Source organism: Melanotaenia boesemani, chromosome 17 (genome assembly GCF_017639745.1).
Source record: "Melanotaenia boesemani isolate fMelBoe1 chromosome 17, fMelBoe1.pri, whole genome shotgun sequence".
NCBI lineage: Eukaryota > Metazoa > Chordata > Actinopteri > Atheriniformes > Melanotaeniidae > Melanotaenia > Melanotaenia boesemani.
The window spans coordinates 19,570,356-19,585,440 of record NC_055698.1 but is presented as its reverse complement, the minus strand read 5'-3'; the positions used below and the strand labels follow the sequence as shown (position 1 = coordinate 19,585,440).

General features: G+C 37.1%; 2 protein-coding genes across 3 annotated transcripts; one reads left to right on the top strand and one right to left on the bottom strand.

Annotated features, from left to right (window-relative positions):
• Positions 1-2,150: 2,150 nt before the first annotated feature.
• Positions 2,151-4,910, bottom strand: cfap20 (cilia and flagella associated protein 20). 2 transcript variants are annotated; one of them, XM_042011782.1, is made up of 6 exons: positions 4,602-4,910; positions 4,199-4,278; positions 3,784-3,895; positions 3,489-3,677; positions 3,261-3,374; positions 2,151-2,546 (listed from the first exon to the last, which is right to left on the bottom strand). In XM_042011782.1, the coding sequence occupies exons 1-6, from the start codon at positions 4,683-4,685 to the stop codon at positions 2,544-2,546; spliced, it is 582 nt and encodes a 193-aa protein (XP_041867716.1). In that variant the 5' UTR covers positions 4,686-4,910; the 3' UTR covers positions 2,151-2,543. The 2 variants fall into 2 exon arrangements, with proteins under 2 accessions (XP_041867716.1, XP_041867715.1); XM_042011781.1 differs by having other exon boundaries at positions 2,167-2,549; positions 4,602-4,908.
• A 1,722-nt stretch (positions 4,911-6,632) lies between these two features.
• LOC121628089 (G-protein coupled receptor 20) lies at positions 6,633-11,358 on the top strand. Its single transcript, XM_041966991.1, has 5 exons — positions 6,633-6,755; positions 9,027-9,226; positions 9,509-9,765; positions 9,844-9,976; positions 10,768-11,358. Exons 2-5 carry the CDS (start codon positions 9,041-9,043, stop codon positions 11,356-11,358), a joined length of 1,167 nt encoding a protein of 388 aa, XP_041822925.1. The 5' UTR covers positions 6,633-6,755; positions 9,027-9,040.
• Positions 11,359-15,085: the final 3,727 nt, after the last annotated feature.

Below are 15,085 nucleotides of genomic sequence, written 5' to 3'. Positions count from 1 at the left end.
TTCACCTTTGTTGCCAGTCAAGGCCTTGAACTTGGGTCCTGCAGCCCAAAGGCCACTTGTCTACCCACTAGGCCACAACATCACCATGACTTGAATGAGCAAACTTGAGCTAATATCCTATAGGTCACTACAGTTGCTGCCAATGCCCAGTACAACAGACAAAGCCCCCTCTGAAAGGTATTCTTTAATATTTTACTTGATTTTAGAGTCATTTAATCCTTAAGTTGTGTTAGGAGACCACTAATGATGTTGCCATGTCTGGTTGACAGTGAATGGTGTTTGTGCTCTAAAAGCTAGTGTAGGAACTGAAATCTCTTGATCTTGTTTTTTAAAAGCTGGCACATTCTGATCATCATGTTTTTCATGTGAAAGATTATTTAAAAAATCATTTGCATTCCCAAAACAAAATCTTTTAGATTTCTTGTGGAAATTCTTCATAAAACCTTTGCGGAAAAATAAATCCTCTAAAAATAGTTCCAGTTGTCTTATATGGCATTTATTATGCTGCAACAGGAACAGATTCAGCAGAGTACAAGAGTCTACAGAAGTTGTTGTACCTCTCATTCCTCCTCCAAGAGCCTTTTTATTCTGCTCAAGGCCTCGTACCACACCCTTCTCAGCCAATCCCTGTGTGGGTGCCGATTGTGTGGACAGTGCATGCATGAAAACAGTCTCCCTTCAATGAGATTACACCTGGAGTATGACTGTGACCTAATCTAACCTTCGCCTGGAGTCAGACTGGGTTCTGCAGAGTCTTCATAAACACAGAATGTAAATTTCCCTAACAATTTATTTACACTGTATGAACAAAACTGCCAATGCATTTTACATGTTGCATCAAGTAATTCAATCACAAATTAGCTTTTCAAAGGTTCAACATAAAAACTGGATTTTCAGCTTGCAGCCATGAACAGTTGAAAAGATGTGATCATCCCACCGGGTAAATGAAGTCTATGTAATACATGTTAAGTTTGTCCCTAACAAAACCATTCCCTAAGATTTTTTTTTTCACAAAAACCTGCCAAAAAAAAAAAACAGCTCTTGCTATATAAACAGCCTGTCAATTCCAAAAAATAACATGTACCACCTTAAGAATAATTCAAAGGATCACTCTGTGCCATCTGCAACAAAAATCCCACACTAACCCACAGATCTGTCACAGAACTGCAGCACATATGAAGATAAAAGAGGGTCAGACCTGTAAGAAATACTTATAACAATGAGAATCATGAAGAATTTCCAATTAAAATATAAGCAGCAAGAAAATCTATGTATGGATAAAACAAAAAAAGACTCAAAAGGCAACTTTGATTACAAATTATGAAGATGATGGTCTTCAGGCTGCTCTTGCTTTGTGTTCTCAATTAGTTTTGGAGCTACTGTGCGATGTATTATCTGCCAAATATAATTTTGCATTTAATAACTAAAGATCTAAACAGAGAAATAATTAAACATTTCACACAAATGAAATTGGGGGAGAAAGGTGCCAATCAAAAAATATAGTTGTCTACATGGTCAGGGTGGACCAATCACAAAACAGAACTAAGAAAATCATTTTTCTTAATATTGCTTGGTGCACAATCACATTTGTCAGACCGCTTTATGCAAGATTTGTTTAGGTAGAGTAGATTAGTCAGTCATAAAAATCTCTTTATATTACATTGTTTATAGCTGTTTTCTTTGCCCTCATTGTATTAAGTCTTTGGGTTAAGTAAAAATGATTAGGAATTCTGAAGGATTTAGGAAAAGATACCAAAGCAGTTTATGAAGCACATAAAGTACTCAGCCCATGTTCTTTTTACTTTGTTTCATACTGTAATTATTTCTTCTTCTTTAAGTATTTTAATTTGATAAAAAATAATAAGAGCCACAAAACTTATATTCTTGTCACATGTTGCTTATGCTCAGCTTTCTGTCCTCATATTTATTTACATGAACCCTAGTTGGTATGCTGTCAGTGAAAATAACAGAGCTTTGCTGTGACTACTGCTGCCACAAGGAATTATGAGACAGATTGTTCTTTCGTTCCATAAAGAGTTTCCTATGCTAAAGGATAAAATAAGCTCTGAAGCTCTTTTCTTTACATTTCAAGAATTCAAACATCTGTTATCGCAGCTGTTGGGTTGGTTTGGAGGGATTTATCTTGATTACCAAATTATTCATGTAAAAGACCATTTGACTGGCCCAATATTTAAAAGCAGTTGTCTCACACCACAAGCAAAAGAACATGCAACCCAAATCAAACTTCTAAAAGCATTCACCAGATGTTTATTTCTAAAATATTTATTCCTTTTTGGAAAAGACGGACATCAATGTGCACTTTTATATCAGCTTTTTATTACATTTTTATCTTTTAAAAAAAATGCTATCAAATGAAAATTATTAGGACATATCGGTCCATAAAACAAAAATTACTGTGTAGAAAGCAACACAATAGTCAAAAGTCAACAATTAGACAATGAATGTTCGGTTACATCTACACAAAATAAATATTACAACTAAACGTCACATCACATTAAGAGAGCGGTGCAGGGAAGGATGATCTACTGCTGCAAGAAAGAGACAAAATAGAGAAAAACGTTTAAAAAATTACTCTGAATAACAGCTGACACAGTAAATAAGAACAGTAACAGTCTAGCACAATTTCAACAAATGCACAAATGATTCAGGACTCCAGACAAACATTTCAAACTAATAACACTGCCGATCATAGCTGAAAATTTTAAAAAGCTACTACATAAAATTTAGTTGCACCTCTTAAATTTACTTTATCAAAACACTTCCACATTTTTACACCTTGACTGAATACCTGAACTATTTTGGATGTGTTCATCAAAGGATTCTTGTTTTTAAAATCCTGATCTTTTGCAGTTAAAAGTTTGTGGTCCATTTGGTAATCTAGTTTTCCAACAAAAACTGGAGAATATTTTCATGGTGTAATTGGGTAAGCCTGTCGTGTCATAGGATTGGATAAGTTTTTCTTCTTTTTTTGTAAGAAATTAACCCACATTTCAAAGCTTTTAAGCTTAATTCAGCAAGTGAAACAGACTGAGTGCAGGCTTCTTATCAATCAGACAAAAGATGACAATTAGTCCAGCTTCTTCCCCTCAAGCTACAAAAAGATGGAGGTTTCATTTCCAGATCGCATTGGGGCAAAAACTACTTGTAAAATTTAGCCACAATGCATTCTGAAAACCCTGCAAATTTGTGACTGTATGTAAGATCTGAGCAAGTTTAATCATGTTGAGGTGTGTACTCACCTTGGCCTTCTGATTTTGGACAGGCAGATAAAGTTTAAACTCTGCCGGGAGCTCATCCTCAGAGTACAGTCTGTCTGAGAAATACACCCTCCTAATACGACAGTTCGCATGAATCTAAGAGCAAAACAGGTCAGATGTTAGCAAAAGGAAAGCAGTTTGTGGGATTTTTCTGTCATTTTGTGCAAGGAGCATATGAAGACAACTGCTTCTTTCTCTCTGTGCACTGACCTGTACACGCAGTGTCTCGGAATAATTGGTTCCATAGGCCCTCCTGGTGAAGTCTGACAAGTTGAATTGAATCTGGTTCCAGCCATCATCAAGCCTCATGGGCATGGTGCAGATAAACGGCTTCACTCGGGTCGTACTCTGATAATTACTCGCTCGAAATCGTCTCCGAACATTTTTATCATCCAACACCTGAGAGATTTATTGTTATGTAGAGACACCAAGAGAGACTAACATGACCATGAATCTCAGAATTAACTGTAAATCAACAAGCTTGGGAGGATCTGTGAGTGTGTACCTGGACTTCAAAGGTAAAATACTTCTTGAGGTTTTTTATGATCATGACCAAAAATGGAAGTTTGATGCCAAGCGTCTTCTTGGGGTCTGCAGGACATGTTATGTAGGTAGTGCTGCAAGGTAGGGAGAGTTGATGAAAGGGAAGGTTGAATGAGAGTATATTTCACCGATGCATATGGGCTTTAAAATATAAAAGCAAGACACACAGGCATGACCAAATAACAAGGCAAACTGTACAACAAATCAAACAAAGTTCTCTAGATGGAAAGAATACTGTGTAGTACTGACTGGCATGTTTATTATCATAATCTAATTGCATAGTTTACATTTTAAGGACCCCTATTAACATAAAAGTCCGAATGTCAGACCTTGAATGTGCGAACATGTGCCGATGATTGCGTAACAAATACACCTACCTTACGTTTGCTCCTTCGATTTCCAACACATTTGAGTGTATGTCATTATCTGGGACTCTCTTGATATGACCATTTCTTACCTATAAACACAGAATAATTACTTTTCCTCCCTTGTTCAACCTGGATAATAAAGTCAGTGTCACCATTGTATGGCCAATCGAGCAAAAAATGTGAACCCAAGGGGTGGAAGAAATTAGCAATGGAAGGTTAAGTTGTATTTTTCAACAAAATGCATAAAGAGAACAATTACGATGGTGCAGTAATCGCTGGTGTCATGTGTGGAAGAACTACAGCCTCTGTTTTCTGTCTGATACAAACAGAAAGTAAACAGCATCGTGGAACTAGCTTCACTGCGCCTGGCAAAATACAAAGCTTACAGAATTAACCATCGATGGCTAAATACCTTCTTGTCCCATATTTGAAGAGGCTTGCTGCCGATGCTGTATAAAATAGAAAGAAATCCGCTCTGGAATGTGTTTTTGAACATTTTTGGCCTCAATACACAGTCGTGCACAAACTTGCAAGCGAGGCGTTTGTTACAAAAATTGCTTCCGGTCTGCTACCTAATCTGTTTGATGAGAAATAAACCGTTCCGTTACAACAGCTTTATATATAAAAAGTTACATGAAAAATTAGATGGTTTTGCCGTTGAGGAATATTGATAGCGTCTATCTCAGATAGACCAGGAAAATGAACACCCGTCGACTCCTTATTGTTTTGGTGTTGCTTAGGAAGTAACATTTGTTGGCTTTGTTGAGACCGGTTTAATGTGAACACAGTGCAGTCGTCATGGTAACAGGAAGTCACTCGAGTCTGTTGCATTTGAATCAAAATTTAAATTTTATTTTACTTTCTTTCTATTGTACCATAAAAATAGAATTGTACCTAAATTTACCTATACCAAATTTTTACATTTAAATTTAAAATTTGTAGTTTTTATCGAGTCTTTTGGACAGAGAGGGAACGAGTAGTCGAGAGTGATCGGTGCACATAACTAATATCTAGAACTAATATCTCCCGCTACAGTCAAGTCAAGTTTATTTATAAGGCTCATTTAATAGAACTGCTGTTGATCTGAAGTGCTGAACATAGAAAAGTAAGGCAGTATTATAATAAAAAACAAAAGTATTAACACCATTAAAATATATAAATAAAATAAAAACTTATATAAGTAAATAAAAAATTGTTGATTTATTCCATTAATCCCTTAATACATTTAAAGCAACAATTTCTATAAACAGATTTCCTGTGCAGGACAATATTTTAGTTCTCCTTTCACCCACTAAATCCCACTAAAGTGCCAAGTAGGACATCCTGCTTCTCTGTCTCCAGCACTTCAAACATCTGACACATGCCTCAAATATTTGAACAAACTGAGAAACACTCAATCAAACATTAGAAAGGCACTTTGAACAATGACATCAACCACAGCACAACATAAATCAAAAGTTTCCTATTAGTTTTTCAGCAGAGGCTGGGTTCATGAGTATTTATATATATATATATATATTGATGTAAACTACATAGGCTATATGCACATCTGATAAAACCTTAATGCTGCCCTTTTTATAGTTTTATAAGGTGTTGCTTCTTTCAAAGCAGTGTATCCAGTGAATATTTCTTTTGTTTGTTTTTAATCCTTTTCATGAGTCCATCTTTGTCAATCTATACTTCTCCTTTCCTCTCTTTTTTTGTTTCCAGTTCACAAGCTGGACACTTCACAAAAGCACCAACAGAAATGTATACTTCTCTGCCTGTTTCATATTATTTTGCCTCTCATATATCTAACTGAGTCGGGTATTTACACAGACACAAAGAGAGTACATAGTGTTTCTCTTAGACCTGGGACCACCCCAGAGACGGTTTCATATAAACTTTGTTCAAATCTCTTCTTGAATTAAACAGTTGATCCAATCCAGCCTCTCTTTCATTCTTTCCCCTGTTTAGAAGAGAGCATTGTTATAAATCTGTGTTTAAATTCAATATATACATTTTTTCTTTTAAAGAAAGCAGTATAATTTTAACTTACACAAAAAGGAGATTGCATAACTCTATCAAGGCAGAATAGATCCTGATTGTGATTCAGTTCTATCAAAAATAGAGATATCCTGATAACAAACAGCTTTACAATATGTTTAGTCATTTAACAAACAGTTTTATCCAAAACAAATTACAGGTGGAGGACAATACTCAAGCTTCAGTGTGGTGAAACATCCTTGTACTAAATCTATTTAGAGTTATAAATGTGAGTATAAGTAGAACAGGTGCAGCCAGACAATATAAGTGCATAGTATAAGTGTATAGAATCTGGGGGATTCTTCATCCTGACTTACGATGAAGAAATGAAAGGAGGTCGCTGCTGTAAAAATCCTCCCACCCAGACATTCATTTGTCAAGTCTCTTCTCACTGTCTCCTATCCAACAATTACAGAAAGGTCAAGACAGAAAGAAGAGAAATTAAAAGTGGGGGAATTAGTGCATCGTTGTTTATCTCAAGACCATCAGGAGCTGGGGTCTGCTGTTTTATGACTTTCATCACCATCACTGCCTTCATCAGGTCTGTTTGAGAAATATATTTTCTTTCACTTCATTGGACATTGATTAATAGTTTCTTCTTTGTTTTTTGTTTTTTTTTTCCATGTTTTTCAGTCATTATAAAATAAAAAATGATGGGTTTTGGTTTATTGTACAAAAAAGAACACAGTAGACTCATTTTATGTCTTAGTTTTATTTTGCATGATGCATTGCACACGAGTGTCTCGGCAAATGGTATTTAACCTACCAAAATTAGAGGGTTTTTTTCTCTTCTCTATGCACGCTTTCTCTGACTACAACCCATATATTATCAAAATTTCCCCACAGGTGATCAATAAAGTATTTTTAATTTATTTAATTTATGTCTCATTGATTTTTTTTATGGGACATGATATAAAGGTGAAGGTGAAGCTTTTATTTCAGTTGTTTTTTTATATCATACTTTCGCATATCTTTAAGTTAGTAAATGTTAAGCTAAAAAAATATATAGAAACTTATATTACCATTTGTATGTGAATCTAGGAACTAATAAGTTAATAAATTCCCAGTAAGTATGAGTGGTAAGAATGTTTACAAAAGGTTGGGGGGAAAAGGAAGAAGAAAGGCTATAACAGTTCTCGGCTGTGTTTTAACCAGCTGTCTTTGGATGATGAAGGGTGGAAAGACCTTCCTCAGTAGGACCTGTTCACAGATAAAAGCATACCTTTCTTTGGTATTTATGTGGAAATGAAAGATGCATTTGAATAAAACTTGTACCAATTATCTGTTTTTCCTTCAAAACTACAGGCAAAAATACAAAAAATACAAAAAATATAAACTTATATCTTAGCATTTTTGAGGAATAATTCCAGATTAGGTAGAAATGTATTGCTGTCTTCATATCCCACACTTTAGATAACAAGATCATAAAATATGATTTAATGGAAAACACATTTTCCTTTTGGAAATAAACAGCTTTTTGAAAGCCAACACATCTCATCTGTAACTCCTCATTAGGACTGATTTGTGAACTTTCTGGTAAAACCTACCTCATTTCAAGCTGAGACTATGTATAACTTTGTTTTGGCAACTGCTGCTCAAAACACACAAATCAAATCCCCCAAATGTAGTATGTCCTCGCATTCTGAAGTACCTTTTAAATTTCTGTCCTATTTTTCCGGCCAGAGCATTGCTTTAAAGTTAAGTGTCCTGAAAGAGAACAATGTTCTTACGTTTGGATTTTAAATCTTTCTCTTCTTCAAACAGGATGTGTTACATTTGCCAAACGTGTGCAACCTGGCGAAGACAAACATATATCTTGTGTTTAAGTTAACACAAGGCAGTAAAGTGTGTTAGACAGCAGCACTGACATGACCCGTGTTAATACAGTACATTCTGTTTTAAGTTACACACCAGGCCACGTACTTAACTTTGTTGAAAGAGTCACATCCTTCCAGAGAGAATATGAAGATGGATTCACTCATCTCATACAGTATGAGAGGACATTGTTTATAAGGTGAAGATATTTAAAGTCTATCGGGGTTAACCTCTGCTCATGCTGACTGCTTCATCTACAGAGGTTGTTGCTTCGTTTCTTAGATTTTGTTCTTTAGATCAGGGGACATCCCATTACTTTACAAAAGGAGATGTTTGAGTCTGTTTATTCTAAAGAAAGAATTTGGGGGGTCTGTCTTCAATGAGTATAAATTCCAATCCAGTCCAATCCAACTTTATTTATAAAGCACTTTAAAACAACCACAGTAAACCAAAGTGCTGTACAGAAGAATAAAAGAACAGTGAATAAAATTAAATTCCTACCAGTGTGAATAACACAGACCTTAATATTACAGTGTATCCAAAGCAAGAAAATGTGAAAGTAGCAGAATGAGTTTGTCTTTAATTTGAACCACTTTTTTGTTTTTAAAAAATACAAGTAATTACAAATAAATAGTGTCAAATGTCATTTGATATAGAATTTAGTTTCTAAGGTTAAGACATACCAGGCCTAAAAACACACCATATCCATACATTTCAAGGTGTAGGCATGTAGAGCTTTGTGTACACTTTCAGATTGAGCAAAATAATGTTATAGGAATGGCTGATGTAGGAGCATCTTCTGTGTCTGCTGATTAAATACTGATAAATTGGACATGACCAAAAATTAAATATCATGCAGACTTAGCTGACGGTTTGGAAATGTCTAGCAGTACTAACAAATCAAGTTGGAAAATTTCTGTAAATAACCAGAATTATTCATTCTTAGACCCAATATTTCTGCTTTTCTCACACCCTCTTCTCCCCTGCTGCCCTGAAGCCAGTCTGTAATTAATGGAGCACCTTCTTACCAACATTAGCTCCACCTCAACCAACAAGCCCGTCTGGCCCTTCTTCACCAAATACCAGACCAACTGCAGCACCTGGGATCAGCAGTGGGGGGTGCTATATTTGCACAAGTTAGCCCATTTGGATATGCAGCTGTACCAAGACTTCTACGCTGTCTGGGTCTCTCTGATGGTAAGATGAAATGAATTTAGCACAACTTAATCCAAAACTGGTAGCAACAAACACAGACGCTTTGCTGTTAAAGTGTTCATTTTAAACGTGTGTTATACAGAATTACAGATGAATGAAAAGGTCCTGTTTAACAGATAAAAACAGGAGAACAGGAAGAAAGCAACATTTCCCCTCCAACTTGTTCTTTGGCATCAAAGCTAAAAATATGAGTTTAACTCTGTTTACAAGTAAAATATCAACAATTTCTGATGTACAATCTGAATCCATCCCTTCCTGCTGCAGGTGTGTAACTGCATGATGCTGGTGGTTGGTGTGGTCCTCAACTCTCTGGCTCTTTATGTTTTCTGTGGGGCCTCCATCCATTCTTCAGCCTCAGTGGTTTACACCATAAACCTGGCTGTAGCTGACCTGCTGGTGGCGCTGTCGCTGCCTGCTCGTATTGCCCTGTACCACAGCGGAGGCAGCTGCGTGGCCTGCTCCTATGTCCACACCTTCAGCTACTTTGTCAATATGTACTGTAGCATCCTGTTTCTGACCAGGTGGGTGAATTTCATTCAGCTCTAAAATAAATGAACCTAAGCCTCAGTAATAAAATGCCCCTCCTGTCCTTCTCACAGTATCTGTGTAGATCGTTACCTTGCTGTTGTCCAGGCAACCAGCAGGCTCCATCGATTTAGGACCACAGGAGCAGCCAGGTGTGTCAGCGCCACTGTGTGGTTCATTGCAGTTGTGGTCACCTACTCTTTCCAGGTGAGGACTCACACTTTATGCACAATTGGACAAGGATCATATATCATAATTCTCAAAAAGAGAGGAGAAAGGCACATTTAAAAAATGTGATTAAGAAAAAAAACTGTTGTCATAATTATGAATTGCCCAGCATATACATCATTAGTGTCTAATAAACCCATATTTGGATTATAAAGTATCATTTTTTCATCCAAGTTGTCATTATCTTTGCTACCCTGGCCCTGCTAGATGTGCTTGCTTGCATCAGGTAATAACATTTACATAACAATAACATTTGCAGTTTGAACCACTTGCATCATGTATATTGGACTTTTCAAGGGTAACCTGGACAATCCTGTATATTTTACTAAGTTGGAGATTTAAATCAGGTAGGCTATCCAACCATCTTATTCAAGATAATCACTGATAATCTCTCTGGAGGTCAGCCTATTAAAGCAAGTAATTCCAGCAATGCAAGTAATCCTAATTACACACCAACTAAAACAAAAGACCAAATGTAGTGATTCCCAAACTAAAGTCTTTCTTATGTCCACAAGGACAATACATGTTTAAGGACAAAACAAGGCAGCAAATGTGAAGCTTTGAACGTGCCTCATCACTGGTTCAAACCTATATGCAGTATCTGATATTGAGGTCCAAAGATTAATCTATAGGGGTCATGCAAAGATTTTAATCCAGTTAGAATACAGACAGGCATGGGCGCAGGTTCAATAAGATTAAACTTCTTCTTTTTGTACTGAAACTAGTGAACAGATCTAACATTATGAACGAATCTCTCCTTTTCTCTCCAGACCACAGCGTTAAATTTCAGCTCCTCCTGCACAGTCCTCCCTGCCCACTTCTACCTCATAGTTCTGGAGTTCCTTCTCCCATTGCTCGCTGTAGTGGGCTTCACTCTCCGCCTCACCTGTTTCCTCTCATCCAACCAAGGCCTGGTGCCCCAACAGAGCAGAGCAAGAAGGACTCGTGCCATCAGGCTTTTGGCCACCGTCCTGGTGGTCTTCACTGTTTGCTTCACACCTTTCCACCTCCGCCAGGTCCTGGTTTACTTCCAAGTCAGAATCCCAGCAGGTGAGGGGCGAAGGCAGGAGGTGGGTCATGTGCTAGCCTATCACATCACAATAACCTTGAGCAGCCTGAACAGCTGCCTGGATCCAGTGGTGTACTGCTTTGTGACAGACAGCTTCAAGAGGATGTGGAGGATGAGGAAGAGGGGAGGAAGGGAGGAGGATGAGGAGGTGGGGAATACAAGTGGTGGAGAAGTGGAGAGGAATTCAATGAAGAAATGTCCAAGTACAGTTCTGGCGATAGCTCAGAGCGTGGCCACACTTACTCTTGCCAGCACACCCCCCTCTGCAGCCACCTCATACCTGCCTGCTTAGACAGGCACAACCCCCAAGTTGACCGTTAATCAAATAGAGTGATAGAGACACTTCAAAAGAGTGATTGATTGATGGCAAAAGACACAAACATACAAAGACAAGCATTAGAAATATTGCATATTTCCAGATTAGTAGAGTTCTGCCCCCCCTCTCCGCCCCCCCAACTGTGACTGGATGTTGTCCTACAACTCAAGACAGCAAATGCTGGACCACAAAAAGATATTTTTGCTATCACATTGAACCTCACATTTCAAGAACTGTTTATTTAGGCCAACAATTGTGTGTCATAGAAACACATTATTTCCTTTCAGGGATGCAGATGGTCTTTTAATCTCTTTAATATTTTACAAGTGTTTTAATATAGTACCACAGAGAGAACTATAAACTATACATGCATAGGACCACTGCATTATTTACATCACTTTGAAAGATTCTTCAGGATTTTTATCAGGCATAATTTAAGACCACAAGATCACTCCTGTGCCTTAGTGTGTTTATTAAACTGATTTATCTACTTGTTTCTTTTAGTTTCCTGTTCATTTTCTCTAGTTTCAGTCCATTTAATGATTTGTGGAAAGCAAAGTTTTTTGTGACTTTCTCTGTTACATCTGTGGAGCGTTTTTACACCTCTGTTCAGTCGTAATAAATAAATACTCCTGAATATGAAATTCACAAATGTTGACCTATGATGTTACTGCAATTCAGTGTGTTCAGACCCTGGCTGAATGGGGAGGCAACATAAAATGGAAACAAAACACATACATTTAGAAAATGATGGAATATTTAAAAACAACTAATGAAGTCTAAAGAAACCAGTTCAACCAGGTTCATGATGAACATTGGCAGGAGCACAATGTTTTATATCCTTCCACAACTACATAGGTGCAGCCAGTAATGCTAATTAGGACAATGAAACTCATGCACCGGCCCAGGGATGCCTCTAGGATTTATAAACAGAGGGGGGCTGAGCCCTCAACAGATGACACAAGAATTTGCTCCTATCAGCCAGCGATGAAATTATGATGACAATGAGGTTAAAGCAACGTTGAATAGCAGTTATTGTAATGATTTCCAGTTACTCTAATGTTATTTTAGACACAAAGCTGTGTGGGACATGTGGTAAGTTACCATGACCTCATGTTGCTGCTGAGTTCTTCTATATACATTTATACAAATTACTGCTGGGCAACCATTAAAATTTTAATTGCTATTAATCGCATAAAATGTTAAATGATCAATGATTGATCACATTTTATGTGCAAAACTGCAATATGAAGAAAATGCAGTAAATTTTGGTTCACAAACCCTAAATCAGGGGTCTGCAACCTGCGGACCTCCGGAGCCACAGTGGCTCTTACATGGCTAAAAATGCTAAAGAACTAACTGATGTTTTTAAATATAGATATAATAACAAATGCAGGTTTTTAGTAATTCGATAAAAAAAAAAAAGAATTAACAGTGTTAATTAATTATGTGTTAATTTTTTCTGCTGATATAAATAAATATGAATGAAGTCTGATCATTTTACTTTTATTATGGTGGTTTTTTTTAAAGTTAAACCTCCAAATTAATGAGAGAGAAAATCAAAATGATATAATCTAACAGCATTAACAACAGCAATCAGATTTTTGTATGTTTCTTTTTTGATTGACAACATACAAAAACAGCATATTTTTTCATAAAGCCTATTATAAACAATAATTTATTATTTATATGATTTGGTGTTTCAGTTTCAGCAGCAGTTTTTTTAGACCCAGGTATATATGGAATACAACATTGCTAATTTCATAAACCTAGCAGGTCTTTCTGATAAAAAAGTGAGCTGAGTAATAGGGGACCTGTGCCCTAGTAGAGCCCTATGTCTAGCAACCCTACTGGTTTATCAGATTTAACCCACCAGAGGACACCGTTTCACCACAGCAGGGAGACGTGATCTGCAATGCTCTTTATACTATTCTAATTTACAAAAAGTAAGGGATGTGAACCCGAAAATCAAACAACTGTCAGCAAATAAAGTGTTTGTGTCACCCTGAACCTTTATGATCATAAATACCTTATCTAATAGGCTACATAATTATCACCAAATTATGCATTATTATATTTAATTTTAAATTTATCAAGTCTTACTTAATTTTTTATATTGGTTTTATATTATCTTCATTTCTTCTCTAAGGATTAATTAACACTAGGATAACAGGTTTATTTTTCTGCTGACAATAAAGAATATTTCAGAAGAAACCCTCAATAAATCACATGTTTTGTCCCACAATTGTACATGCCGTCCCTTAAATGGCATGTGATCACCAGTGGCATGTGTCTGTACGGGTGTCTGTTGTAAAGCCTGGTGAGGGGTGAATGTATCTGGACGTGGGTATGGATGGAAAAAATGGATGAAGTAGAGGTGTGTATGGTTGTTTGTTGATACGGTTGCCTGGGGCTCCCTGCCATCTGGCCCACTTGGGCTGCTCCCTCAGACGTTGATGGGGGATGGAGCCCGGGGGGATGGATGGGATTAGGGGTATGGATTGGGATTGAATGGATTATGGAGTGGGATGGAGAGGGAGACACATGGCACACACACCCACACACATATACTAGTTGCTGTTGTGCTCGTTGCTGTTCAGGGTTTTTACGGGTTTTCTTCTCACAGGTGCCCCTATAGATAATCTGTTGTGTCCTCTTAGAAGCATTGAGGATGTTTACTGTTTCTTTACAGGTGTAGCAGCTGTTTAGTTTTTCTTTTCAGCTTTCATTGCAGTTGCTGTGGTTTGTTTTCTACCTTTTGTTTAGTCCTTCTCTATCTTTTCACTTCCTATTTCTCCTCCATCCATCTTTTCCCTTGTTTCTCTGGCTCAGTTCAGCATATTTTAAAATAATAATAAAGAATAACATTTAAGATTAAACGGGAGCCCCATATCCAAAAGGCTCCTCTTGAATAAATTTGCTCAGCACAATACAGCAGCCAGACGATCATTCTGCTGGCATGATGCTGGACAGGACAGGTTAAACAAAGATAATAAATTGAGTGGTGCTTCCCTTTAATCTCTGCAGAGGAGCTGCAGGTCATTACAGTTCACTTAACATGATGTCCTGGGCTTGTAAATTTATACTTCAGCACACCACACACACATTCTCACCATCAGCTGGACCTGCTGTCACATGATGAGTCTGGGTCAGACATAAACTAGTTTCAGGTTCCCTCTCTGGTTTCTCTAACTGGAAAGAACTGAGGCGATCACCGTAGTGTTTCCTCAATTTCCTCTCTCAGCGGTCATATCACACGGCATCATGGGAAATGAGTCGGCTTCTTTCAAGATGCTGAGTTAAGATGATTTGCCTTGGAAAAATTTTTTAAAAGACCTTGAAATGTAATCCAAGGTAGCAGGTCTGTTTAACAGCAGTCTCACTGTTTGCAAAAGCCATTTTTTATTTGTCTACAATCCTAATCTTCAAGGTGTGGCAACACAGTGATTTGTTTTTAACCTGCTTGTTTACATAACTACACAGTTAGATGACACACAAGATATTATTTGGGTTTGTGAATGAACAGGGTGTTCAAATGGTCTTAGACGTGTTTTTCTACTACAATGGAATTTTACAGATTCTCAGGATTAAACCACATGATGTGAAATGTCAGACGTGCCACAAATCCAGCAGGATCTACAAGAGTTGGTGAGAGGTTTTAGGTGGTTTCAGACTGTAAATGAGATTTACCATACAAAGACAA